The following is a 26,366-nucleotide window of genomic DNA, read 5'->3' as shown; positions in this document are numbered from 1 at the left end:
ATCTAAATTACATTTTCTGAGTATAATACCAATTTCGTTGAGCTTAAATAGAAATATGTTTGTTAAATTTATAAAAAAAAGCTATTTTTGAAGTTATATCTATAAAAATAAACAACAAAAGCACCTACCCATACTTTAATTGTTTAAAGACGCTAACATAAAAATATTATAAAAAGTGCCTACCCATATTTTAATTACTTTAAAAATGCTTTTACACAAAAGTGCCTACCAACCTTTATTTAAACAAAGAAATGTTTAACTAGAACTAATTTAGTCACTGAAATAAACTTACCCAAAGAAAGTTTTTGGGTTGGGATTTGTTGTTTAATCTTACTTAAACTTGGACCCAAGAGGCTAGGTTCAAAAACAAAAATTCACTTTCTCAGAAGACTTTTAATACAGTAACTAAAATAATATAAAAGTTGATTAAATATTTTATATAGTATTCTAAGTTGTTATGTTAAATCTATTTTACCAAAAATGAGTGAAAGTACATACATAAGTGCACTCAAATTTCTTGATACTTATTCTTCTATAAAAATGTTTCATTGACAACTGAGTTCACCCTCTAGGGAGGTTGAAAGATCGCAACTAAGAAGATGAGCAAAAAATAATAATTTAGGTAAAGATAAAAATTTTAGTTTGATATTTTAAACTAGTAAGATTTGGTATAGTGCGTTATGAAACAAACTTTCATAACCTATCAATAATGAATAATCTTGCAAATTTTAATTAACAAACTGTATTAGTAAAATAATACAGAGACAAATTAATACAGTGAGTAATTTTATTACCATACTTTTTGTATATCCTTGTTAGCGTGACATTTTTCTAGATTACATTACGAATAAATCACCAGTTTGTTGTGCTAAAATGAATAATGTTTGCTAAATTTATATAGAGTGTTTATCAGAAGTTATATTTAAATTAATATAAGGTATTAATATAAAAAATAATATAAGGTATTAATATAAAAATGCCTACTTATATTTAAATTAATATAAGGCATTAATATAGAAATATTACAAAATATGTCTATTAAGACTTTATTCAAACAAAAACATGTTTATCTAGAGCTAATTTAGTCACAGAAATAAGCTTACCCAGAGTAAAGTTTTCAAGTTGGTTTTATTCAAGCCAATAGTTTAATCTTACTTAAACTTGGACACAAGACGCTAGATTCAATAACAATGTTGGTTTCAGAGACTATAAATAAAAGTTCAAAATGTAATTAAAATGCTATAAATTTAAAGATGCAAAATAAAAAAGTACTTACTATGATGCACACACAAAGAAAGGTTGCAACATTCTTAAGACAGTCTAAGAATTGTTAGAAGGGCCGATTCAGATGTAAAATAAGGCTAGTGTCTGCCCAGTATTAAAATATATAGGTTGGTAAATAGAGATGATATATCAGTTTCACTTAAACCTTAAGTGTAGGTTGAATAAAGACTTTTGAAATACCGCGAAACTGATCCAATTTTAACAACTTATTCTTTAATTTATTAATATCCAACGGTCAATAAAGTTTTTGTTTGGTTTCCCCTTGTCTATAAAAGTCTTTCTTCTTTAAACTTTACAAACTAAAAAATCATAAAAATTTAAATTAAAAACATAACTAACTTTTATATTGAAAAAGTTACTTACTTTTGGAACACACAATAATTTTTTAAATCGTAAGATTTTTTTTATATTACAAAAACCAAGTTTAAAGTACTTACAGAGGGTATGCAAATTTCTTGAACGTACCTTTTTGAATATTTTTTGAAGCAATTATCTAGATTCCATTTTCTGTGAAAAAATACCATTTTGTCAGGCTAATATGATTAAATGTTTGGTAAATTTATAAAAAATGCTTTTTTAAAGTTATTGGTTTGTGAAAAACCCTAATAGAAAGTAGTCTGCCTATCAAAAATTTATTCCAACAAAGGAAAGTGTTTATAATTTAGTCACAAAAATAAGGTTACCCAGAAAAAAGTTTCAAAGTTGGTTTTTATCAAGCCAATTGTTCAATCTATTTAAACTTGGTACACAAGATGCAATTTCCAGCACTTAGAGCAAAAGGTCTCGAGACTATAAATAAAAGTTAAAAAGTACTTAAAATGCTTTAAATAGAAACTATATTTTAAAATTTAAAATGTAATAAGAATGCTTCAAATTTAAAGTCGCAAAATAATAAAGTACTTACTCTTGGTGCTTACAAAAAAAATAATATTTAACTCTTTTCAATTGGTTATCTTTCAGGTAAGTAACTTTCTTGAAGGTTAGAAGATTTCTAATTGAGTAACCTAAGTAATTAAATAGTTGATGATTAAATATTTTATGCAGTAATTGTTTTACTGTTTTTATATTACAAAAACTGAGTAAAAGCACTTACATAAGAGAAAAATATAAAAAAATGTTTTCTTTTATTCTTTTAAACCAGTATAAGCTTATCAGTGAATAAAAAAAAAAAAAATTTAAATAAACAATATTACCATATATATTTGTAGGTCTTTGGTAACGTTTTTCTTAATTATATTTTCTGGTAAACTACTAAGTTTGTTGTGCTAAAATAAAAATATGTTTGTTAAATTCAGAAAAAATAATTTTTGAAAGTTATTGGTTTGTAAAAGTACTTACCAAGGGCTATGTTAAACTAAAAAAATGACAACCCATATTTAAATTAATTTGAAAACAGACTTACACAAATGTACCTAATAACAATTTATCAAACAAAAAAATGTTTATCTAGAGCTAATTTACTCACATAAATAAGCTTACCCAGTAAAAATTGTGTTGGTTTTAATCAGACCAGTTGTTGAATTTTATTTAAACATTTCATAAAAATGTCTTAAGGTCTCAGGAGCAAAGGTCCAAAATGGACCAAAATTGAAGGGTCTCACAAGACTATAAATAAAAGGTCTTAAAATGTAATAAAAATGCTTCAAGATCAAAGATGAAAAATAATACCCTAGTTACTTTAGGTGCACACACAAAAAAAACATAATTTTTTTTCTTAAGGTTGGGGTTATCTTTTAGGTAAGTTACTTCACTTTCTTGAAAACTTACATAAACTAAGTGAAAGTACTTACATGAGTGAACACAAATTTCTTGATTTTTTTTGGTTTGATTAAAATAATTCAACAACCAACTTCGCCTTCATTCACAACTGAGTAAACAAGCAAAAATATTAATTCAGATAATTAATAAAATTTTTGCTTTATATATTTTGAACTACCTTAATAAAGTTCTAACACAAAAATATTATAAAAAGTGCTAAAAATAATTATGTTACAGAAATAAGCTTACCTAAAGTAAAGTTTTTAAGTTGGTTTTGTTCAACCCAGTTGTTTAATCTTACTTAAATCTGAACACAAGATGCTTGGTTAAAACCAATGTCTCGAAGGGTTACGTACAACAGTCACGAAACAGCCCCGAAATTGGGCTAAATCCAGATAGGCTTGGTAAAGTCTGATCCGATAGGTCAGCTGCATTAATAGAAGTTTAACATGTTAAATATGAAGATTACCATTTAAAAAAAATATGTATATAACTTTTTAACTCACTTTTGGTGCCCACAAAGAGAAATAATATTTAATTCTTTTTCATTAGGTATTTTTTTATGGACAACTGATTTTACCTTCTTGTAAGGTACAAAGGTTACAACTGGAGAAACAAATATATTTTCTGTTTGTTATTCTTAACATATATAAATGTCCTATCAGTAGATAAATATGGAACAAAAAAATTAAGAAACCAAAAAATGTAGTAGTATTTAAATAAAAAATATTTTATTATGCTTATGTATATTTTTGGTAATGTTTATCCAGATTACATTTTCTGAATAAAATACCAATTTTTTGTCCCATAATAAAAATATGATTGTTAAATATATAAAAAGTGCTTTTCCAAAGTTAATAGTTTGTGAAGGTGTATTCTAGATTTTTTAAAGATTTTACTTAAACCGAAAATGTGCCTACCCATATTTAAATTAATCTAAAAAGGAAAAAAGGTCTATAGACTGTAACAGAATAATAAAATTTAGTTAGTATTGTGGGGTACTATTACAAACTTTTATAACCCTTTATTGATAAATAATTCTGCAAAATTTACAAAGGTAATATAAAATGTATATACAAAATAATTTATTTATATCTTAACTCAATTTGGTAACAGAAAAAAGCTTACCAGAAGTAAAGTTTTTGAATTGATTTTAATTAAGCCAATTGTTCAATTTATCTAAAACTTGTACACAAGATGTCTTGTCGTCTTAAGTGCAAAGGCAGCGAGAATGGCCAAGAACACGAAAAATTTGCTTTCTTTATCAAAAAGGTTGCTGAGTCAATTAAAGAAAAAAAAATAAGCATAAATAAAAACACCTAAAAATAAATAGGAAAAAGTTTTTACTTAAGTGCATGCAAATAGAAACTTCTTTGGATTGCAGAAATCTCGATTGTTCTTTTTTTTACATTCAGTTATTCTAAACAAATTTGCAAGTTGTTCTAAACAAATTTGCCGAACTGAGAAATTAGTTAAATGAATAAATACTATATCTTTTGCTCATTATTTTAAATGTATATTACTTTAAAAATAAAACTTATTTACCACTTTAAAAACTTTACTTAGAAGTTTAAAGTGGAAAAGAAACACTTACTTAACAAAATTCCACATTTGAAATAAAATCGGTTTTTAATTAAATGCTTACCATACTTATTAGTGATATTTTATTCTGATTCAGGAGTTTTTTGGAATGAATTGAACTACTTTCTTTAAATGTTTTTTTTTAAATAAAAATTGTCATAAACCTAAATAAAACAACAGCTTGTTAAAATAAACAGATTCTTTGTACTTTATGGTCCCCAATATTAGTAAGAACCATAAAGTACAAAAAAAATTAGCAAGGACTGTGAAGTACAGGAGTTTATTTGACAACTGCAAAATACAAATGATTCATACGAACAATTGCTCATTGAACAAAACAAAATTTAATTAAAATTAATAAAGGTTGTACAAAATAAAATTTATATATTCAAAAAAAGGATGACAACATAAGATTTTTATGTTTGTATGTGTCATGTATATAATAACAATATGTAGAAAAAAATAGACACCTTATGCCCGATGGTATGCACATTAACTGGCTTCTTTTTCCGTCAAATATCATAACCATAATAGCAATATTTACAATCTTTATACCATACACACATGCCAGAATGTTACCAAGCAAAAATGAGTAAGCTATTCTGTGACACGCCTGTAGCATAATTCTGCGTACGATTTCTAAAAATAGACCCTGTGAAACGACTTAGATTGTTTAAAAACTTTTGGCACAGAGTCATTTTAATCAATCCTGGGATGGTTTATGGTGGGATAATAAAAATGACTTGGTAGTGCATATAGCAATGTAAAATTTAGTTTTGGAAATAAAAATTGACCTTATGCAATTTAGTTTTGTTTTATATATAAATTTTTAAAATCTGTTTTTTTGAAAAAGAATTTTTTTTGCCTACAACATTTTACATATTTTAATAGTTTTAGTATCAATTTGACCATAAAGATGTTAAGGAATTTCATAACAATAAACATCAAAATATAAGTTTAAATAATTTCATTTTTTGCCTGCTAAATTTTTTTCAACAAAATGCATACTTTTAAATTTTAAAAATTTTGTACATGCTTTTTTTAACAAAGCTTATTTTAGCTTTGGTTTTTAGAAAGAATAAGAAAAAAGACATTGTGATCACAAAGAATGAACACACTTTAATAAGAAACAAAGAAGTTTAATTTTGTGTTATAAATGTATTGTATACATGTGTTATGTTAAGTTTGCCAGGAATAAACTAACATAATCACTTATTGTTAACCGTGTGTTTTTTGCAAAATATTTCTTGAAGCTTGACAAAAGATTTAGGCTTTGAATTTTCTTTGCATGATTACTATTTAGTTGTGCTTTAAAAATGAACAATTCGATAACTAGCTGTTTGGGTAATTTTGCTTGAAAATTTGGTTTCACTCATTTTTTGTCAATTTTTCTTTTCCAACAATTTTCTTTAAATTTATAGAAGTTTGGCATGTTTTTATAAGCAATTTCCTTTTTCTTTTTTTAAAAATGGTTTTTAACATGCTGTTAGTATTTTCAATGTTTTTCAGAGTAAGTTCCATTTTGTTAGAGCATAACAACAGCAAAAATGAACCTCAAATCTTAAAAAGAAACGATGTTCAAGTTTCTCATACTGTGTATGTCGTGTGTAAAACTTTTTACTCAGTATTGCTTTTTGAAGCTTATTATATTTCTTTTTAACGCTTTTTTTTTCATGTACCACAGCAGCATTTTCAGTTATTCGTGAATTTTTTTGAAGTGAAATTTGCATAAGGTCTGCACAGTTTTTGCTTTTTATTTCAGAAAAGTTTCAATTTATTACTATTTTACTTGTTGGTTACGTAAAAATAGTTTTTAGTTTTTTTAAGCACATTTTTTTCTTTCTTGATTGACCAGCAGAATACATTTTATTTTTTTGTTTTTTAAGTTCATAAGTAGAATTATAACTACTTTATCTTCTTTTTGATGTATTAGCATGATGATTAGCCCTTTTACTGTTCTTGGATTTGTTGTCCATTTTATAACATCACAGTTTTTTTAACAGTAGTGCTTCTAGGAAGGTTTGTTTTAACATTTCAACATTTTTATTGAACAAGATAGCTTAAAATCAGATGTCAGTTTCATATTTTGCAACATTTGTATGTGTTTTTTTTTGTGTTAATGTTTTGAAAAAAAAATGTTTTATATCAAAGTGGGTACTCCAGGAACGACCACACTTTAATATTGAAAAGAAATTTTTTTAAAATTATTTATTTTTAATTAAAATGTATACATATACATTAAAAAAATATTGTAGTGGGTACTCCAGGAACGACCACACTACAATAATTAAAAAAAAAGGTTTAATAAATTTCGTGGGTTCGCCTCGAATGACCCAACTATTATATTTAAAAATAGAAGAAAAAAATTTATTTTTTTATATTTTGATTAGTTGTTAATAAAAAATAATTTAGTTATGGGCTTAACATCTTTTTAAGTATTTTTTTTGGTAAATAAATAAAGAAAGATTAAAGCAGTTGTTTTTTTTTTAACAACTACTTATTTTTTTATGTATATAAATGTTGTTTAGCAAAAAAATTCTTATTATTCTTTAAATTTTGTCATATTTAGTTTTTTCAAATATTTTTGATTAAGTTTTAACATAGGTTAGAATATGTTAAATTTAAGTTTTAAAAAACTACATTGCATTACATGGCTATAAGTTGAACTACCAATTATTGTTTTGATAATTTTGACATAAATTTGTATATACATAATTTTTTATTTTTTTAATAAAAAATTAATTTTTTTTTTAAAGTTTTTTTCATAATTAAGAAAAAATTTTGCTTATTTTATGTTATTTCACCAATATTAAACAATCCCAGGACATTATTTTAGTTTGAAACAATTTTTTTTTTAAATTTAACACTCCATGCCGAAAGCGTTTAAAAATCTGTTGCCGTTTCTACGTAGAGGTCTATTTTTAGAATGCGCAGCAGCATGTATGCTACCTGCGGACCATAAAATAACTTAGCCATTTTCGCAGGCAAAAACATTCTTGAAATGTGCACAGAGTACAAAGAATTATAAAAATGCCACATGGCTACTTACTCAACTGAAAAGATGTCAGCAAGGTGAATGCCACAAGGCATATAGCATATATTGGTTCCAAACATGTTACTTTATACATAAAACATAAAAACATGAAAACACATACTGATATTAAACTAACAATTAGCACAAATAAAAAAAGTAAATCTGGTTTTATAGTGAATATAAATGCCATATGGTAACAAGAAGAACATAAAACAAATTATAGGTATTTTCATCAATATTTACAAAGCCTTTTATATCTAGAAAACACAATTGTGCTAGGGTAAATAAATTGTCATTTTGGTAGATTTAAATACCTCTTGTTTTTATATGACAGGCACATCTACTAAAAACCTGTTAGGCAAAGGTGGGCAAAGTTATTTAAAATGTTAACCTTAATGTTTGTCAATAACCTCATTCCGTTAATTGTTAAAATTAAAATTATTATTAAAAAAAAATAAGAATAACAAACTGATACTAACAGTGAACATTGTCAGAAACCTAGCAAAATCAAATGATTTTTAGAGTCACTTTAAAAATTTTAGAGTCACTTTAAAATGGCTTATTGCCCATCTTTGCCAAGTTATAACTCTTAATAACATAAAAAAGTTAAAAAATGAGTAAAATCTTACCTAGCATAAAAAGTAGGGCAGCGTGTACACACAAGATTAAAATTTGGGTACCTGTAAGCACAATCACAATCATGCCAAATCATGTCGTAACTGCCCTATTTTCCAGACTATGTTCCTACCACATTTGTTAGTTGTAAAGAAAGTGTATGCAGATTAATCGTCTCAGTCCAGGTCCTGATAATCCAATCATGTTTTGAAGATCTTTGAAATAACAAAATGTTAAATATATAATAATTTTTTAAAATATAAACATTAAAGTATATCTGTCATGTATATAGCTGCTTTAACAATTCAATTTGTGAAAACAACCATTTTTAAATCGACGTTTGTCCATGCTATAAATTTTTTGTTTGCTTTAAAAAAAAATTTTTTAAGCATTTTATTATTTTTTTACAAAATTAACTTACCTTATTGAAGTATTTCCATTTATTGATATAATACTTGTCTTCTTGTTTCTTAACCGGCTCCGGTAAATATAGATTAATATTATTTATTAACATTCTTAAAAAATCAATAAATCACGATTACAACTTAATCCACCTGACGAGAATATATTTTCGGATCGTATGGATTGATTGACGGATAGAAGGATCGAATGGGTCGGATGTGTTAATGCGTAATCTGAATAGGTGAGGGTTAGGGTAAGGGTTTAATTCATGAAACTTCTTTGTTTAATTAAATATCCGTCAAATATGCATTTGAATTATGTAATATCTATTTAATATATATTCGATTCAGTTAATAAAACTTGATCCATTAATCCGTTCGATCCGTTGATCCGTCAAATATATATTTTCGTCAGGTAGATTAAGTCCGATTCATAAATCACTAACAAAATGAAAATTTGCTTTTGTTATCAGTCTGTCAGTAAAAAGCGCAAAAACCACTTCAAAAAGGGCCGATGTTTAAAAATTAGTGTTTCCCCTAATAAAATAGCAAAATACAATATTTTGTATTTCATATAAACCATAATTACTCTTCCATAGGTTATCTATATTTAAATGCTAACAAGCATTATAACGATATGAAAGTAATTTCTATAAAATCCAAATATTATAAGTTTGTTCACCTTACTAAACTTATAAACACTATATGCAATTACGATAAACTTACCGTGTATGACTGGTATTTTCTCATATATCCAAATTATTCAGTTGCCTGTTTAAATAAAATTTTTAAAGCTTGTTAAAATAAAAAAACAAAAGCATTTCAAGTAAATTCAGCGAGGCGTGGCCAATACAATTCTGAAAACCTCTTCCAGCAATCTTCCAATAAAAAACTAGCGTTTTAAGATTTCGAAAAGTGCCATAATGTTACAACGCGTTATTCTCCCACTAGTTACACTTAGTATATTTTATTTACTAAAATAATTTGAATTAAATTTCTTAAAACGCATAATTTTGGTTTACCTTTCTCTTTTAAACTCTTGTATAACATTTAAGTATTCTTTAAAATAAACGTAATATAACATTTTGTTATAAGGTTTAAGATAAGATTTTATTAACTCTTAAAGGCAAACGTAAAATTACGTTCAGCTAACTTTGTGTATAAGTTTTTAAAAACCTGTACAGTTGCAACAACATTATCTTTGTTAGCTGGACGTTTTTAAAACAAAATAAGGCCAATGTGCAACAAGAAAAATATCAAGTTTAAATAAATGACACATTACAATAAAATATAAAAAACTGCAAAACTAAATGTTATGGCACTTGTCACAATTCAGAAAAATAGCAAACTAATTTTATGAAAAAGCAATTAAAAAGGACCAGCCTTATAATATATTCTTAAGCAAAGAAAAGAAATACAAATTTTTTGAGCTTATAATATAAAATACGAGGTCGGATATAAGCACATTTTTTATACAATGAATACAACAAAAAAATTAATTTTTTGTTTGAATTAAATATGCTGTATATTTATTAACTTGTACACCTTTTAAAAAAACACTTAACTAATGTTTTAAATAAACAGAGAGTGATAATTAAGCGCCCCAAAAATGATTTTGCACGAAAAGTTTTTAACAAATAATTATTTTACTTAATTTTAAAAACACAATACATTTTGATGCAAGGTATTATACCAGAAAATAAGAAAACATGTAAAAATACTGTTTGAGGTCTTTAAAAATAAGAATTTATTTGTTCATATAGAAAAGAAAATTCGAAGTAAAACAAAACGAAAAATTAATATTTTAAAATAAATTTTAACAAACGAACAAAAGAGGCAAGATGAAATCTTAACAATAAAATTTAAACACAATTACAAATTAAACTAAGAATGGGTCTCTATTAAGCTACACAGAATTACCTTTTAAAAACTCATTCAACAAACTAAGACTTTGGCATACTACAAAAAAGACGCGTTTTGTTTGCTGTGCGAGGTATTTTGATACTTGTTAATTGGCATGGCATTAATGCTGAATAAACTTGGCTTTAATAAGAGAGATAGTTGTTAGTAGGTCGCAATTGGCTTTTAACTTCACAAGCCTTGCTTTCCTGAGTGTTTTGACAGATCCACAGGTTGTAAAAAATACAAAGCAATCAGCTTACAGAAATGGCAATCAAATTATTAATCATTAGCGTTAAATTCGCACTTGTTATACAATAAATAAAAGCGATATAAAAATAAAACAAAAAGCACTTGCTTTTGGAACAAACAATAACAAAAAAAAGATAAATAAAATGTAAACAGTTTTAGGAAAAATAATAACTTGAAACTAAAAATAAACAAAAATTGCAAAGGACCTGAGGTAGAATAAGAACAAGTTTGAAACAAGATCTGTAAAAAAATAAAAATAATTTTAACGCAATTGTATTAAATGAATACTTAGTAATTAATTTGAGAAAAATCAATAATTTATAAAATAATTTAAAGAAATTTGAAAAGTAAAAGTAAAATTAAAAACGATTATTTTTTAAGTGAAAAAAGGTTATTTTAAATATCAGTATTTCGTTTAAAAATCCTGAAAAAATAGACAAGTTAGCTAATTAATTACCTAATGCTCGTGGGTTAATAGCAAGCCCACGATTGGATCTGGTTGACATCGACTACAATACCCACCACAAGTACCAGCAATCATCGCACCATTCTGTTAAAATAACAAAAAATAATCAGAATAAATCAATTACTTAAATATTTATAATTACTAAAAAATTTGGTATAAGTTTTTATTAAGTTTACTCACGTGACTACGATGTGTTCGTCTGACAGAATGACTGCCGTAAGATCGCCACCTAGTGCTTGAATGGACAACTAACCCAGTTCCTTCAAAATTTATCTTAAAAACGCCCTAAAAAGAAATATAAATATATTAAAAAATTAAAACATACAAATTTGAAACGTAAACAGTAGATTTGTGTTTAAAGTAAGTTGTGATATGGTTTATTAATGTGTTTGAATATTAAATATACCTGTGGACAGTTGTTTCTGCTATAACAATCACCAGCCACGCCAAACTGAACAGGTTTTCCATATCGGGTATTTGCGAACGTTGTATCAGTAGCTTTAAAATAAAAAAAAAATTTAAAATGTCTTTATATTCATTTTTATGTAAAAAGGTCGACTTAACGACCTAAACATAGAATAACATCGACACAGCATAAAAGCAATGGGGGTCGAACCCAGGACCTTATGTAGTAAAGCCAAATGCTTTGACCACTATTCAATGCTGCTGGTTTAAATCTGTAAACGGCATATATCTATAATATTTCTAAACCAGTTTAATCTTCAAAATATATCCAAAGGTGCTAAGCCCTTTACAATGTAGCGAAGTAAAGCCAATTAATCGACTAATCCAGTTGATTAGTAAAACCTTATGTTATTAAAGGTGATAGGATTATCTGGATTAGTAGGTTGTGTTAAAAGCTTAAACGATTACGCAGCTGTCATATTGTCAAAAGAATTTGCCTTTTTTGTAACATATTTCAAAACTCAAAAAAAAACTACAGTTAGTTTAATTATTCCGAATAGAGTTGACAGCATTGTCATTGTAAATGTCAAACGGTCTAATTAGATAATATAAGCAATATATAGTTGTTTCATTAGAATAAAAATGATTTTTTACATGTTTAAGGCAAGTTAGAAGAAGTTATATCAAGAAGAATTTTTACCTATCACTCGCATAGAACCAACGTCAAGCCGAACTTTTCTATATGAAGTATACCCAGCATCTGGGTGGTCTTGGTGGCAAACACAAGTCGAATCACGTGTTCCATTATACGGACAAGTATCAGCATTAATCAATCTGTAAGTAAAGTTACAAAAATTAATTTTTAAGTAAATTTATCAGCACACAAAGAGTGCATATAGATCAGATTTTAAAAAATGAGTGAAAAATATTTAAAGAATTATAGTAAAGTATCAAACACTTTATTAAAATTATCAGTGCATATAATAGTGTATATACAGCAGTTTTAACAGAATTATGTAAAGAATTTTTAAAGATTTGCAATTAAATATTAAACTCAATACAATCAGTTACGACATCAATTCTTACCGAAATCCGTAAATATCTGAGTAATTTTCTTTTCCCCCTCTTACTAATGTTACGTATTCCACAGGATAGCTGGTATTCATTCCTTTACAGTAAATCTAAATATAGACAAATGCAATTTTAATAAAATGGCAAAGAATAAAAAATTATGAAAATAAACCTTTTTTTAATTTATTTAAATCTTACCCTGGTCATTTTTCCTTTAATTTTTAGGTAATACTCTCCGTCAATTGACACACCTCGTTGGACTTTAAGATGACGACAAGATGTTGGGACGCAAGGAGCCAGCGTGCACTTCCTCGTTCGATCCGGAAGAAAGGAGGGGATGCGGAGGCAGACTCTGTCATCTAGTGGCGATTGTGTAGCGCGGTCAGAGCAGACGACACGACGAACTGAGGTACCTTCACCACACGAGGCTGAGCACTGAAAAAATATTTAAGTTTTACTAAAAAAGTTTTTTTTTTTAGGTTTTGCTTGTAACTCTACAATTTAACCGAGCTTTAAATTACGCTATTGTTTTAATGTCTTGGTTCCGGATTCAATCCCTACGGTTCTCATGCTGTAGTGCCCTTTGATTAAGGCGCTATAAACGGTATAAACTTCGGCTGAGCCAGCACTTAATCAGCAGCATTAACTATCGGACAATTATAATCTATAATATCCTAAACTGCCAATGTCAAATCAAAACTAGGTCGGGGTAATAGATTGTCTCTATGTTAAAGTTGTGAAGTTGACTTTCCCACATCGGGGTTGAATAAATAAAAATATATACGAAACATCTTTACAATGTATTAAGTTTACTAATAACTCTAATTTACCAGATATTGGCCAATTTGACTTACCGAGCTCCAGCCACCAACTCTCCAGTGAACAGGTGAATTACAACCCCCTCGATCGCAATCTCTCATTACCCCTGGTTTAAGAGTAGGGTCACATGAGTTCACATTCTTCTCCTCGTAGGTGATTGGATCAACATATGAGCACGTGACCTCACGACGTTGCATACCAGATCCACAAGATAATGAACACTATAAAAAAAGAGTTAAAAATTAAATTAAATTCAGATCCTAAAATGTTATAATTACTGTAATAAGCATGTAGTTTGTAGAGTATCTTGCTTATGGTAATCAAAACTGGATCTAAATATGACTTAAATCATAATTTTTACCTCCGACCAAGCTGCTGTACGCCAATACGCTGAACAAGGACCATTCGTACAACGTTGAACCATCATCGGTTGTGGTTCGTCCGAGTTCGCAAGACACAGAGCAAAATCCATGACCCGGTCACCTGGCATGCTACGGCACGTGACTTTACGCCTCATTGAACCCTCCCCACATGTTTGAGAACACTAAAAAAATACATTTTAATAAATATCAAAATAAATTATAAAAACACACATATCAATAATGTTTAATTAAATTAAAGACCATTACTTACCGAAGACCATTCTTCCACTCTCCATTCAAAGTCACGTGCGCAGTTTGTGACGTCACATTGCTGAATAGCGTTGGGACGCGAGCTTTTATCGCAACGTTGATCGGCGATAACTTTCCTCTTGTATCTACAATTTACTCGGCGAAGTTGAATCCCAGTACCACAAGTTGCGGAACACTATTTTAAATATTTAGTATTGGTTGTTATACTTTGTTTACATTTTTATTTTGTGATTTTAATATGCAACAATATTTTTGTGTATATATTAACCATGTATGACAAACAATATATGAACTGAATAGGACATTTTTGTCGACAGCGTGGTGTAGTGATCATAACAATCGGCTTCACTACACAAGGTCCCTAGTTCGATTTCCACTGCTTCCATGCTGTAAACCCCTTGAGTAAGGCACTATAAACGGTAGAAAAACTTCTAATGAGCCAGAAATTAATCAGCAGTTTAATTATTAGGCATCATGACAACTTGAGGCTGGGTTAGGGTAACTCATGTTACTCTATGTTTAGGTCGTAAAGTCGACCTTACCACATCGAGGATTAATAAATGTCAAAAAAATGCACAATTGTTATAAAAATGCCTTTAGAAGTATTTCATTATACCTGGTTCCAAGTGCCAGTTCGCCATTTTGGACATTTTCTTTGTTTTGAACATTTTCGCACACTTCTCGGTTTCTTTTTCAGCAAGGTGGCGCACATTTCATCGGATGTCGAGCGCCCGTCAGCGGTCACGCAAGCCACGTGACGTTGTTTCATTCCACGACCGCACGAGGCAGAACACTAAAGCAAAAAAATATATATTTTAGCGAATTTTCTTTTGACTAGATGCAATAAAATATTTTAACTGAAAGTTTATGTGTAATATTGTTCAAATAGACAAAGTAGTGCTAGTTTATATGAATAGCAAATGAAACGTGAATAAAAACAATACACAATTTAAATTTCCCAGACATGAAGGTTAAACAAAGACTGCACTAAACAAACAAAATATATTTCTGCCTAAACCCTTCATTAAACAAGGTCATATCCCATGTTAAGGTATATGTAAAACACAATTATTGTTTACTAAAAATGAAGTGTCGTCCTTAATTTAAAAAAAAACAAAGACTAAAAAGTATTGTAGTTTAGTAAAAGTAGGTCAAATGCCAAATAAGGGAACAACTAAACACTTTAATATATGTACCTATATCATAAACTAATGAAAATACAAACTAGTTTACCTACAAATATAACTTTATGACAAATTTGTAAATATAAATAATAAATATTATTAAAAAAAATATATACATAAAAATAATTTAAATGAGCATGTCAAACATACAACAATATTAGATACACATTAACTACATCTGCACACACTTCTACTTGGAATGATATTAACGCTACAGCAAAGTGATTTTTAAACGCTAATACATTTCCTTTTCCTCTTGGCAAAAACTCAAGACCTTAATTAATTCTAAGTATACGAAATAAAATTTAAAAATTTCATCGACCAAAAAAATAATATTTTCGTACCGAGCCCCATGCGCTCTTGCGCCACCTATATTGATGAGCACAGGATTTTACGCCGCAAGTGGTTGTGTCGATGGGCTTTCTTAACACGTTACATCTTCGGTTGTAAGTTCTTCTTCTGTTTGACATCATGCAGTAGACGTTTCGGGTTCGAACACCGCCGTCGCATGTTTTCGAACACTTTTAAATATAAAAAAAAATAAAATTTAACAAAAATTAAACTAAAAGTAGAAAATTAAAACCCTGATATTTGGTAGTCGCAATTAAAAAAATTGTCGCGCTTTTTGAAAAAGGTTTGCAAAATTTTTTTTTTTCATATCCCCTTAAAGGGATAGGTTTTTGATATTTTTATTGGATAAGGGTGTGGGATTGGGACATGTCTGAGCTATCCGTTAACGCCGGGCTCAAGGGCGAATAGTGTGGTGTTGGTGCGACTCGAACCCAAAACCTTTCGGCTCGTAGTCCGACGCCATGACCGATTCACCACACTACCGGACTCTGCAAAAAATAATTCTATTTTTTTACCTGTCCCCATGCTCCGTGGCGCCACCTAGGGCAAGTACCAGTGTGACAATTCTGTGTGGCACTTGGCATTTTATCCTCACATACAGGATCCTGTTTATTGTTCAGAGAACGACAAGCAACAATCCTTCTTTGAATTCCACCTCCACACGTTTTCGAACACTAATTTTAAAGGAAAAAAGGAATTACAAAACTTCAGTAAATCAGTCGATGTTGTATCTTAATAATATCTTAATTTAAAGCATTTTTATCCTTGAATAGTGTTACCTAATAATTTGAATCTAAATGAAATCAATTTCTTACCATTGACCAGGGCCCTGTTCTCCAATATCCAATATTTTTCTCTGAAATAACGTCTGGCTCTAACAACTTAGTTATAACATCAACTTTTTTGTTGTCATCAGATAGTATGGAGGATCTAGGTTGGATGACATCTTCATTAATATTTTCTACTGTTGTTGTGGTTGAAGAAGTAGTTGTTGTAGCCTTTGTTGTGGTCGTAGTCGTTGTTGTTGTAGCCTTCGTAGTTGTTGTAGCTGTTGTTGGTGTTGTAGTTGTTGTTGGAGGCAGAGTTGATGTTGTTGTTGTTGTAGTAGTTTGTGGTAAAATGGTAGTAGTTGTTGTTGTCGTCGTTGGTGAAATGATGATATTTTCCATGCACAACTCCTGTGCATAACATCTTTCCTGTTTTGAAGGCTCTGATTGGTCAACACAGTGCGTGTTGTCGTCTTGGTATTGGTTGTTAAAAACACAGCGAACATACCTGGTTCTTAGCCCTTCACCACAAGTAGCAGAGCACTAAATTGCAAGTTTAATATATTGTATTCCATAATAAAACAAGAATTGTTAAAGACAAGAATTAAATTTATGTAAAAAGATTTAAATTTAGCCAGTATAGTTTGGCAGTGTGGTATAGCGGTCATGGTGTCGGACTACAAGCCAAAAGGTTTCGGGTCCGGGCCACACAAATGCCACACTATTTTCTCGTAAGCCAAAACATCCCATCCCCCAAAAAGGTATAAAAATTATCACCTAAGAGAGATATGGAAAAAAAATTGCCAGTATAAACAATATCTTACCCCCGACCAAGCACTCGTTCTCCACTGCCCAGAGCAAGGTTTAACTTCGCAACTTTCTCTAGAAGATGGTCGCTTCCCACATAGACGATCTTCCACCTCCATACCACCTCTGTTATGACGACAACTTACATAACGTTCACGTATGCCCTGTCCACAAGTTGACGAACACTGTAAATTACAATATATTCAGTTAAAGTTTAACCTCTAAAAACGTAAAAGTCATAGAACATGTAAATAAATACTGTAAATACTGTAAGACAAAAATTCCAATTTATATTTGTTAACAATAATAATATATGTCCTATTAAATATTAGAAAATTATTTTAGTTTACTTTTGTCCAAGATCCAGTTCTCCATTGAGCCTCTTGCTGTAATCTTTGATTAGAGACAGGCGGTTTAGTTGTAGTTGTTGTGGTTGTTGCTCTGGTTGTTGTTGTTGTCGTTGTGGTAGGTGTTGTAGTGGTCGTTGTAGTAGTTGTTGTTGGTGTTGTAGTTGTTGTAGTGGGAGTTGTGACTGTTGTACTGGTTGTGTCTTTTGTTGTAGTACTTTTAGTGACTTGTAGAGCTACAATTGTTTATAAAACAATTTTATTAAATATTAAAGTGTGTGAAATCAGTATTTTAAGTACTTTAAATAAATTAACAAAATAAATACCTTCATTATAACTTTCATATCCTTGTTTTGCTAAACCTCTTGAAATCAGGTTCGTACGTCCACCACCGACACCTGACTTATGAGTTAAACTATAAACCCGACAGCTAGTGGGCGCCGTGCACGACCGGGTGTCGACAATAGTTGCGTGGCAGTACGAAGTGTCAATGACGTCATCGTTATGATCAGTGCACTGATATGAACGAACTGATGTTCCGTCTCCACAAGTAACCGAACACTGTTTTTAAATTAAAAATCGAATTTCAATTTTTAATACTTAAAATCATTTAAAGTAAATACTGTTATATTGTTTAGAACAATGTGTCTGGTAGTGTGGTAACCGGTTATGACATCGGACTGTGAGCCAAAATGTTTCGGGTTTAAGCCACACCAATGCCACACTATTCCTCCTTAAGCTTGGCGTTTACGGACAGCTCAAAGTCGTCACAAAATTACACCCCTTCCAGATAAAAACATTAAAAAACTACTCCCTTAAAGGATATAAAATCAAAAAACAAGGCAACTACTTACCGGTTCCCATTCTCCGTATTTCCACTTTGGGCAATCAGGATTCCTACATAGAGCGCTTCCCAGTGGTTTGTTTCTAGCCTGGCAGTCAGAATTAGGCCGGACAGCTCCTCCTACACTACACCACACTCTTCTAAGCCTGATTCCATTTCCACAAGTCTTTGAGCACTACATAAAAAATGTTGTTAATGTATAAATATCTAAAAACTTATATTTAAAATGCTTAAATTCTTATTAAATAGTGCATAAAACTAAGATTTAATTATGAAAATGTTTTTTTTTAATATTTTAATGTTTAAAACTTACAGATGAAAATGCACCGGTCGTCCATCGCGGGCAGGGCACAGTGTTACAAACTTTAGTCAATTTTCCTTCTTCACATTCTTCCGAATTTAAAACAACATCTCGGCTGTCTTTGCAGACCCCGGTCCGGGTTTGAGTACCACTACCACACTCAACAGAACACTAAATATTAACAAACAAGTATTTAAAAATTATTGCAAAAAAGGAAAAATTAGGCAGCAGTAAATGCCTTAAGACGTCGTTAAATTTACCTTTGACCATTCCCCGTAAACCCAACTAGTTGGTAGGCATTCCCCTTTACAAGACTGCACTGTTTGAGGCTTGGGCTGCGGACATAAATCATTGCTCACCATCTGGACCCTTCGTTCAATAACTCTTGCATCGTCGCTGTTCGTTACCATTTTACATTGGTGAACAACATAAGCAGTTCCTTGACCACATCTAGCTGAGCACTTGGATGCTTCTGAATGCCACCTGTTAAAATGACAGAAAATGATTTAAAGCACTTATTTAAGTTTTTTTTATTTACTCTTAAAATAATACAACTTACAATATTCGACAGTGTGTGTTGCAAGGTTGGATAATAGTACTTGGTTTTGGCAAATGCTGGCAATGTTTTTCGTCCACGATTTGGTGTTCGGAACTTACACAAATTATCTAAAAATTAAAACACGTAAAAAAAAATGTTGGATCTGTATAAGATCCAACATTTTTAAACAAAAAAATAGTAAACATAAAAGTTATTTTTTAAAACATATAAGATAGCACACTTTACATACCTTTCCTTTTGTTTTTCCGTCGCAAACTCGACTACATTGACTCCAAGGCCCGTTAGGATCCCACCTATAAGTTACATGTCCTTCTATAGGTACATTGTAACTGTATGTTATATCTGGTGGTATTAAATCACCCGCCGATAGCACCTACATTAAATATAAAATCTTGTACAAACCAGTATTTAAAAAGTAACTTGTGAATCTAAACTTAAATTACCTCTACGACTATTTCAACGTGTATTGCTCTGCTGCAATTAATTCTTTCCGTGACGTGGTCAGTGCCAGAATAATCACAATGGTAGTCATAACCCCTGCCCGCCTCTCGTGACCTTTTATGAACCCGGTAACGACTTTTCATAACACTTCTGTTTCCGTTTAAAATATAAGGTCCTCTTCGACCTAATCTTAAAGCTAAAAGGGAAAACAAAGTAAAGGTTTGGTTGATTAAGTATAAAAAAAAAGCAAATACCAGTAGAATTAACTTATTCATCTATACCTTATTATAAATGCCCAATATTTAAGCTTAGGAATAAGTGTTAGCTCAGCAAAAGTTTATACTGTTTATAGCGTCTTACTTAAGAGTTCCACAGCATGAGAGCAGTTGGGATCAAACCCAGGACCTTATATAGTGAAGTCAAGTGTTTTGACCACTACAACACGCTGTCGGTTTTAAAAAAAACACGTTTATTTTTCACAAGTTACTAACCTAGATAGTTAAAATCCTCTGGGTCGCCGGTGTATGATGTTTGGCTTATAACGATATTGTTAGCACCGGAAGGTATTGTAACAACTGGATTGTAACCAATATTGTAACCAGTGTTGTAACTACCTCGAACAGCCCGACATGCAGTATTATCCCCATTACAAATCCCACATTCGTCAAGCCCAGTTTTCGAATTCAGAACATGATCACAGCCAGCAGGCTGAAAAGGTGTTTGTTTTATAGTATATCACATAAGAAAATAAATAAACAGAAGTGTTTGTCCATATTTAGAATATGTAGATTATATAACTTAACTCTTTTACATATTATTAAACTATTAATTCAACAAAGTAAACTTAAAAAGTATGCTACATTTGTTTAAAATTACAATATCATTTGTTGTGATATTGCCATAAAGAGTCCTCTACAATTTTTTTTTTTTTAAACTTATGGGATGTTCAAGAAAGAATTGTAAGTCATTGGCGCGATTCCAACTTGAGACTCTTTATATCCAGGTTATAACCAATACGACATTGAACCTAATAGCTCATGTGTTTATCTATTCTTGACATAAGTTTACCTTGCAAGCTCCTTCCACACAAATATGACTGGTGTCTGGTCCGCATGGTGTCCCGTTAATTACTTTAGGTTTAAGAACATACCAGGGTACACTATACTGTTCATCCGACTTTACTTGACAAATTAATTTACAACGATCCTAAGAAAAAAAATTATATTACAAATCTAACGCGTTTCTTGCAATAAAAACAATGTATAGGCTTATGGAAAAAAATGGCAAAAATTTTAATTATAATAACTAAAAATCCTAAAGAGTCAAACTGGAAATCAACCTGTTGTGTTATTCCATCGTACATCGGCACCCATTTAGCATTTGGGGAAATACCCTTAATGCGATGTTTGTGATGACGTGACCAGTTGTTATATGCAGCGCATTGTTGAGCTCTAAAGTCTGCTTTAACTGGACAGTCCTACATGGCAAGCATGACAGGTTTTAATTTTGAACTTCAAAATATCATTAAAAAAACGTAGTTTAAAAGGCATAAAAATATATTTCAACAATGTTATATCGATTTAAAAGTTTGTGTAGTTTTAAAATTCTACAAACCTGATAATTGCAAGGTCTAAACTTCTTCCTTTTTCCAACACAATATCTTCCGCCGAATTGGGGCCTAAGTAAAAAATTTAAATTAAAAAAATCCAACAACAAAAAAACATGAACAAGAATTTTTATTAAGCTTTATTCCCATGACGATTTGAATGGGGTACAAATCAAATGTTGTTTAATAAAATCGTTATGTTTTGGTTTAACCAAATTTTGTGTTTAATTAAATTCGTTTGATCGAGAAATACAGCGAACTATAACATCAATATAACTTTCCTATTAAACCTCAACAGTATTCAAGTTAGAATACCATGACTTTGACTATCTATAAATGAAACATTATACGGCTATTAAACCGGGCCCTATAAAATAAAACAATATTATTGAGTATAGAAAATGGCGGCCTCCGCTGGTGGTCGTTTTATGATGACTTCACTCTAAAATTAATGCTTACAAATTGGTTATTTGTCGGTTTAGGCTGCGTAATGTCAAGTGTAAACTTTCCACAAGAAACGGACGAGTCTACTTAAAGTAATTAGCGCGTCACACTCTTGTATACTTAACTGAAGTGTGAATCAATTCAAAGCAAAATTGGGCTACTAGTTTAAGTAATAGGAGAAAAAACAACTCTTTAAAAAAATAGTGCTTATAATTTTAATAGTAGTTTAAAGATGTTTCGCATCAAAACCTAAAAAAATTACATACTTATAGAAAATAAGCATATTTTCAATCAGTTATAAGTTTCATCAAAAAAAATGATTTTTTTTTACTTTAAAATTTAAATTACTTTGGGTTGATGCAAGATCTGGTCGCACTTTTCACTCCACCTCCGCATGTTCTAGAGCAATCTCCGAAACTACTCCACTCTCCCCAACTCCCATCCACTGGTAATCGGTTACGATCTATCGGTACACAGTGACCTTGTTGACACCACTAAACAATAAAAAAATAAATTAAACATATGTTAGGGTAAAACAGCGGCGTAGTGTAATGGTCAGAACACTGGCTTCACTACATGAGGTACTGGGTTCGTTCCCCAATGCTCTTATGCTGTAGCGCCCTTGAGTAAGGTGTTATAACGGTATAAACTTCTGATAAGCCAATACTTAATCAGCAGCTCAATCATTGGCTTATGATAATCTATAATATCCCAAACTGACAACGAAAACTCGATACTTGGTTGAAGTAACCGATGTTACTATATGTTTAGGTCTTGAAGTCGACCTTTCCCATATCGAGGATAAATGAGAAAAGATTAAGTTGCATTTCAAGAAAAAAATTAATTTGAAAATTTATTATTTTAGATTGTGACAAAACTTACAGTTTGATGTCTTAACTCCCCGCACCTTGTACCATCTGCCCACGGAACATGGGGTGTTCTACAACCGTGGCTAATATTTTGGCTTACACACCATAACCGACCGCAAGAACTTGTCTGTTAAGAAATAGAAAAATTATGTTCCTAGTACAGTACGGTAAGTCATATTAAAATGGGGGTACCATTGGTACATAATATTTCAAGTCGTTTATTTTTAATGTATTTGCAAAAATCCTACCATAAAGTTACAATGTTTTACGCCTTTTCCGTACACAAAACTGCACTGGTCGTTTGCATCAAACACTTCTCCCGGTTGCTCGGTCGGTAGAAGGAGCACTCGCTGTGGTGGTTCATCTAACAGGCATTGCCCGTTTCCATTGCTAAAAAATAAAAAAAATGTTTATGATAATAAAACTTATCGAACAATCATGAATATTTAATTTTATTTTAGTTTATTTTGATTTAGAAATTTCTTTCAATATATTGCTTAATCCCTTTGATCTAAACAAAACAAAAACTTGCAGTTTATTTATTTAACGAAACAGAAATTAGCTTTCTGGCATGCTAATGCGATTGTTTGTTTACGTAACCCCAGCATGAACTAGCTCGCTTTATCTATCAGCACAAGTTTTATCTACCCCCCTTTTACGCCAACTTTGACATTGCCTGCATTCCAAGGCATTGTAGTCTGCCAATCACTCTTTAAATACCCTTCAAGTAATATAGCAAAGGAATCAAGGTGTCAAATGAATGACAAAAGCAAGAGATTTAGTTAATCGACTGAAAATACTTAACTGAATAAGGCTAACTTAAGAACTACACGCAAAATATTGTGAAAATTAGAAAAGTTGAAATGTTCAGACTACATTTTATATTAAAAAAAACCTTGATTTTTAAACAACGATATGTGCATTTTAATGCTCTATTTGCATGTCGAAATGTACTAAATACCTTTCTTTACCCCCTTCTTAAAAGTTAGGATAACTAAGACAGTTTGAAACGAAGCATGCAAATAGTAACCTAAACTTAACTGCGCCTTTTTATGTTGCCTTTATAATTATACTTGATAAACTTAACTTTTCAACTTGAAAAAACTTTTAAATTAGAATGGGTAACTTGCACATCATTAAAATAAGTTTTAAACGCTCATAATTCAATACAAACCTTAAATTTTTAGTATAGCCATGAGATAACAGGATTTGGTTACGTAATTTCATTCTTAAGTTAACCCTTATGTTGTTTGTTTATGTGAACTTACACCAAGACTCTTTAGTGTGGGATTAAGTAAAGACTGTTCAACAACGCTGGCGGGCGCCTTTAGATACCCATAACCCCTTAAAACAAACCCCAAAGGTAATCTTACAGACCAAAAAATGATATATTGTCATTATAATACAGTTCTTTTTTATAAGATTTGATGATTTTTCCAATTTTTTTTTTTAATATAAATTTATTAATTTTTACGTAATAAAGATCCTTTTCCTACAACAAAGAAGGCGCAATTGTTATGAAATGTTTTCATATAAACAAATAAAGATATGTAACCCTTTAAGGGTCCCCCATAATTACTTTGTAAGATCGTTATCACACAAAAGCTAGACAGGCAAAAAATGGCCTATGAGAATCACAAAAATTCGACCAATTTTTCTTGCAAATTGTGATTGCCAGCTTTACATATAAAACTTTTTTAAATATACCTTATAAAAATACAAATTTTAAACCTAAAATCTTGTTTAATTATTATTTTTACTTACTCTAAGAAGTTGGTTATGTATTTAGCACTACACATCGACCACGACCAAGGATGAGCGTTGTTGTCCAGGGTCGGTGACATCACATTGAGTGCTACCGTGCGCCCTCTGCCGTCCAAACATTTCTCGTTGTTGTCGTGCGGTGCGTTAAGCCTAAAAATTTCAATTTTTTTATGTTTTGTTTAATTTAATACGAAAAAATGTTATAAACTAAATTTAAAATAGATAAAATTAAGTTTAAATGTGATTTTGATGTTAAATAAACAAAAAATAAAATCTAATAATAAATTTTTGCTTGTACAGCAAAATAAAGTAAACTATACATGCACCGTATGTTAAAAGTGTTAAGTCATCTTTAAATGACGTCACTGACCTTGCTTCACACGTGACGTTGCAGTTCGCATCGCCGTCATGCACCATGCTGAACCTGATGACGTCATGCCGGTTAAAACATGCATTTTTTTTAACATCACCATTTTTAATAAAAATGTTAGTAATATATAATTTGCATGAAATGGAATGCAGTTAAATAAAAATTGCTTTTGTTAATAAAGATGTCATAAGTGGTATAGTGACGTCACAATCAATTACTCACTCGTGGCCGATCTCGTGAGCTATGGTGAACGCTGTACTCAATCCATTGTCTTCGTTAATCGAACAACTTCTGCGGAGATCACACATTGTACCCAGTTCTGCCAAACCTAAATTAAAGATTTAATTTTAAATAAAATTACGTTTATAAAAAATTGATGCTACAAATAATTCAAAAGTGATTTTTTTAAAGTAAGAAGGTAAGATTTTTTGGTAGCAAAAAAATAAATTCTGTTTTTGAGGTAACGTTTATTGGATTATGGGTGGCAGCAATCTAAACCAACAAATTAAAAAAAAAACGAAAAGGAGAATCAACCCCCTAAAATCTGATCCTAATATCCCCCCTAATTCTTTTGTTCGTTTAGATAAGGGCGCCTTTCCGTAACGAAATTGGGGGTAATTTAACCCCGTTAATCATCTGGGGTCGACCCGTCTCAAGTGTTAAAAATTTTGGATTAAATTCTGATTAAGGGAATTAAATTAATTCAACACGTATCTGTTGTATTGTTTAACCCTTTACCAACAATTGGACGGTTTAGATGCCCAATTGTAATGATTTTTAATTCAGAAAACTTTACTTTACTAAAGCATAGAGTTGATATTGTGACGTCATTTTTGTCACTGTAAGCTAAGCAAACAACTAATCATTATAGCAAGATTTAAAAATCAACTTGAGATTAAATTTTAATTAAACTTTTTTAATTTTAATCTTAAATGGAGCGTTCCAATCTTACACGTGTTAGCTGGTAAATAAATGGACAAAGAATTGTTATAAGTTAAGTAGGGACATAGGTGTGTAAAGTTAAGCCGTAAAGGTCCATAGAATGATGATAAAGTTAAATTAGGGTCAAGTTACCACATTTATTATTTCATAGACTTAAACTAAAAACAAAGAAAAAATCTTCACTAAACTGATTAATAAAAATACTTGTTTAATGCTATTTATATATACATTACTTGTTATCTTGTTTAAGTAGTTTTTTGATATATTTCAAAGAGTAAACTGATGCTTTAAATCAAATTAAACTTGAAAAATCGCGGAATTTCAAATTCTTTAGTTCAGAAATTTAGCAGAATGACATTGCTGTAGATAAAACGAGAGATAGTGTCCATTAAAAAGATAACCTATAACCTTCAAATTATACCTACACCTTAACATTTGAATGTTTATATCAACAAAATACAAAGAAAATTTGAGAAATACTTTATACAGCCTTGCCCGATGATAAATAATGTTAAAAAATCGTTTTGCTTGGTTTTTACTTCTAAAGCCTAAC

The 26,366-nt window shown here is 30.3% G+C and overlaps 1 protein-coding gene across 1 annotated transcript in view; it reads right to left on the bottom strand.

Moving 5' to 3' along the window:
* Nucleotides 1-10,060: 10,060 nt before the first annotated feature.
* The window catches only part of LOC145751184 (A disintegrin and metalloproteinase with thrombospondin motifs 9-like), a 36,008-nt gene continuing 19,702 nt past the window's right edge, over nucleotides 10,061-26,366 (bottom strand). The window contains exons 8-39 of the mRNA XM_082567287.1: nucleotides 25,094-25,199; nucleotides 24,502-24,651; nucleotides 22,986-23,127; nucleotides 22,751-22,864; nucleotides 22,217-22,362; nucleotides 21,433-21,496; nucleotides 21,158-21,295; nucleotides 20,887-21,024; nucleotides 20,310-20,526; nucleotides 19,821-20,014; nucleotides 19,607-19,750; nucleotides 19,378-19,484; nucleotides 19,079-19,301; nucleotides 18,831-18,989; nucleotides 18,528-18,692; nucleotides 18,000-18,234; nucleotides 17,677-17,909; nucleotides 17,344-17,511; nucleotides 16,568-17,062; nucleotides 16,268-16,426; nucleotides 15,746-15,922; nucleotides 14,834-15,010; nucleotides 14,219-14,392; nucleotides 13,947-14,129; nucleotides 13,621-13,806; nucleotides 12,965-13,201; nucleotides 12,782-12,876; nucleotides 12,396-12,529; nucleotides 11,697-11,788; nucleotides 11,471-11,575; nucleotides 11,282-11,374; nucleotides 10,061-11,064 (exon numbers count right to left, since the gene is read on the bottom strand). Coding sequence (XP_082423413.1) covers nucleotides 11,282-11,374; nucleotides 11,471-11,575; nucleotides 11,697-11,788; nucleotides 12,396-12,529; nucleotides 12,782-12,876; nucleotides 12,965-13,201; nucleotides 13,621-13,806; nucleotides 13,947-14,129; nucleotides 14,219-14,392; nucleotides 14,834-15,010; nucleotides 15,746-15,922; nucleotides 16,268-16,426; nucleotides 16,568-17,062; nucleotides 17,344-17,511; nucleotides 17,677-17,909; nucleotides 18,000-18,234; nucleotides 18,528-18,692; nucleotides 18,831-18,989; nucleotides 19,079-19,301; nucleotides 19,378-19,484; nucleotides 19,607-19,750; nucleotides 19,821-20,014; nucleotides 20,310-20,526; nucleotides 20,887-21,024; nucleotides 21,158-21,295; nucleotides 21,433-21,496; nucleotides 22,217-22,362; nucleotides 22,751-22,864; nucleotides 22,986-23,127; nucleotides 24,502-24,651; nucleotides 25,094-25,199 — 5,150 coding nt within the window. The 3' untranslated portion in view covers nucleotides 10,061-11,064. The remainder of the gene's footprint in view (nucleotides 11,065-11,281; nucleotides 11,375-11,470; nucleotides 11,576-11,696; nucleotides 11,789-12,395; nucleotides 12,530-12,781; nucleotides 12,877-12,964; nucleotides 13,202-13,620; nucleotides 13,807-13,946; nucleotides 14,130-14,218; nucleotides 14,393-14,833; nucleotides 15,011-15,745; nucleotides 15,923-16,267; nucleotides 16,427-16,567; nucleotides 17,063-17,343; nucleotides 17,512-17,676; nucleotides 17,910-17,999; nucleotides 18,235-18,527; nucleotides 18,693-18,830; nucleotides 18,990-19,078; nucleotides 19,302-19,377; nucleotides 19,485-19,606; nucleotides 19,751-19,820; nucleotides 20,015-20,309; nucleotides 20,527-20,886; nucleotides 21,025-21,157; nucleotides 21,296-21,432; nucleotides 21,497-22,216; nucleotides 22,363-22,750; nucleotides 22,865-22,985; nucleotides 23,128-24,501; nucleotides 24,652-25,093; nucleotides 25,200-26,366) is intronic.

Source organism: Corella eumyota, chromosome 4 (assembly GCF_963082875.1).
Source record: "Corella eumyota chromosome 4, kaCorEumy4.1, whole genome shotgun sequence".
Taxonomy (NCBI): domain Eukaryota; kingdom Metazoa; phylum Chordata; class Ascidiacea; order Phlebobranchia; family Corellidae; genus Corella; species Corella eumyota.
The sequence above is the reverse complement of the archived record's forward strand: the minus strand, read 5'-3'. Positions and strand labels throughout refer to the sequence as shown.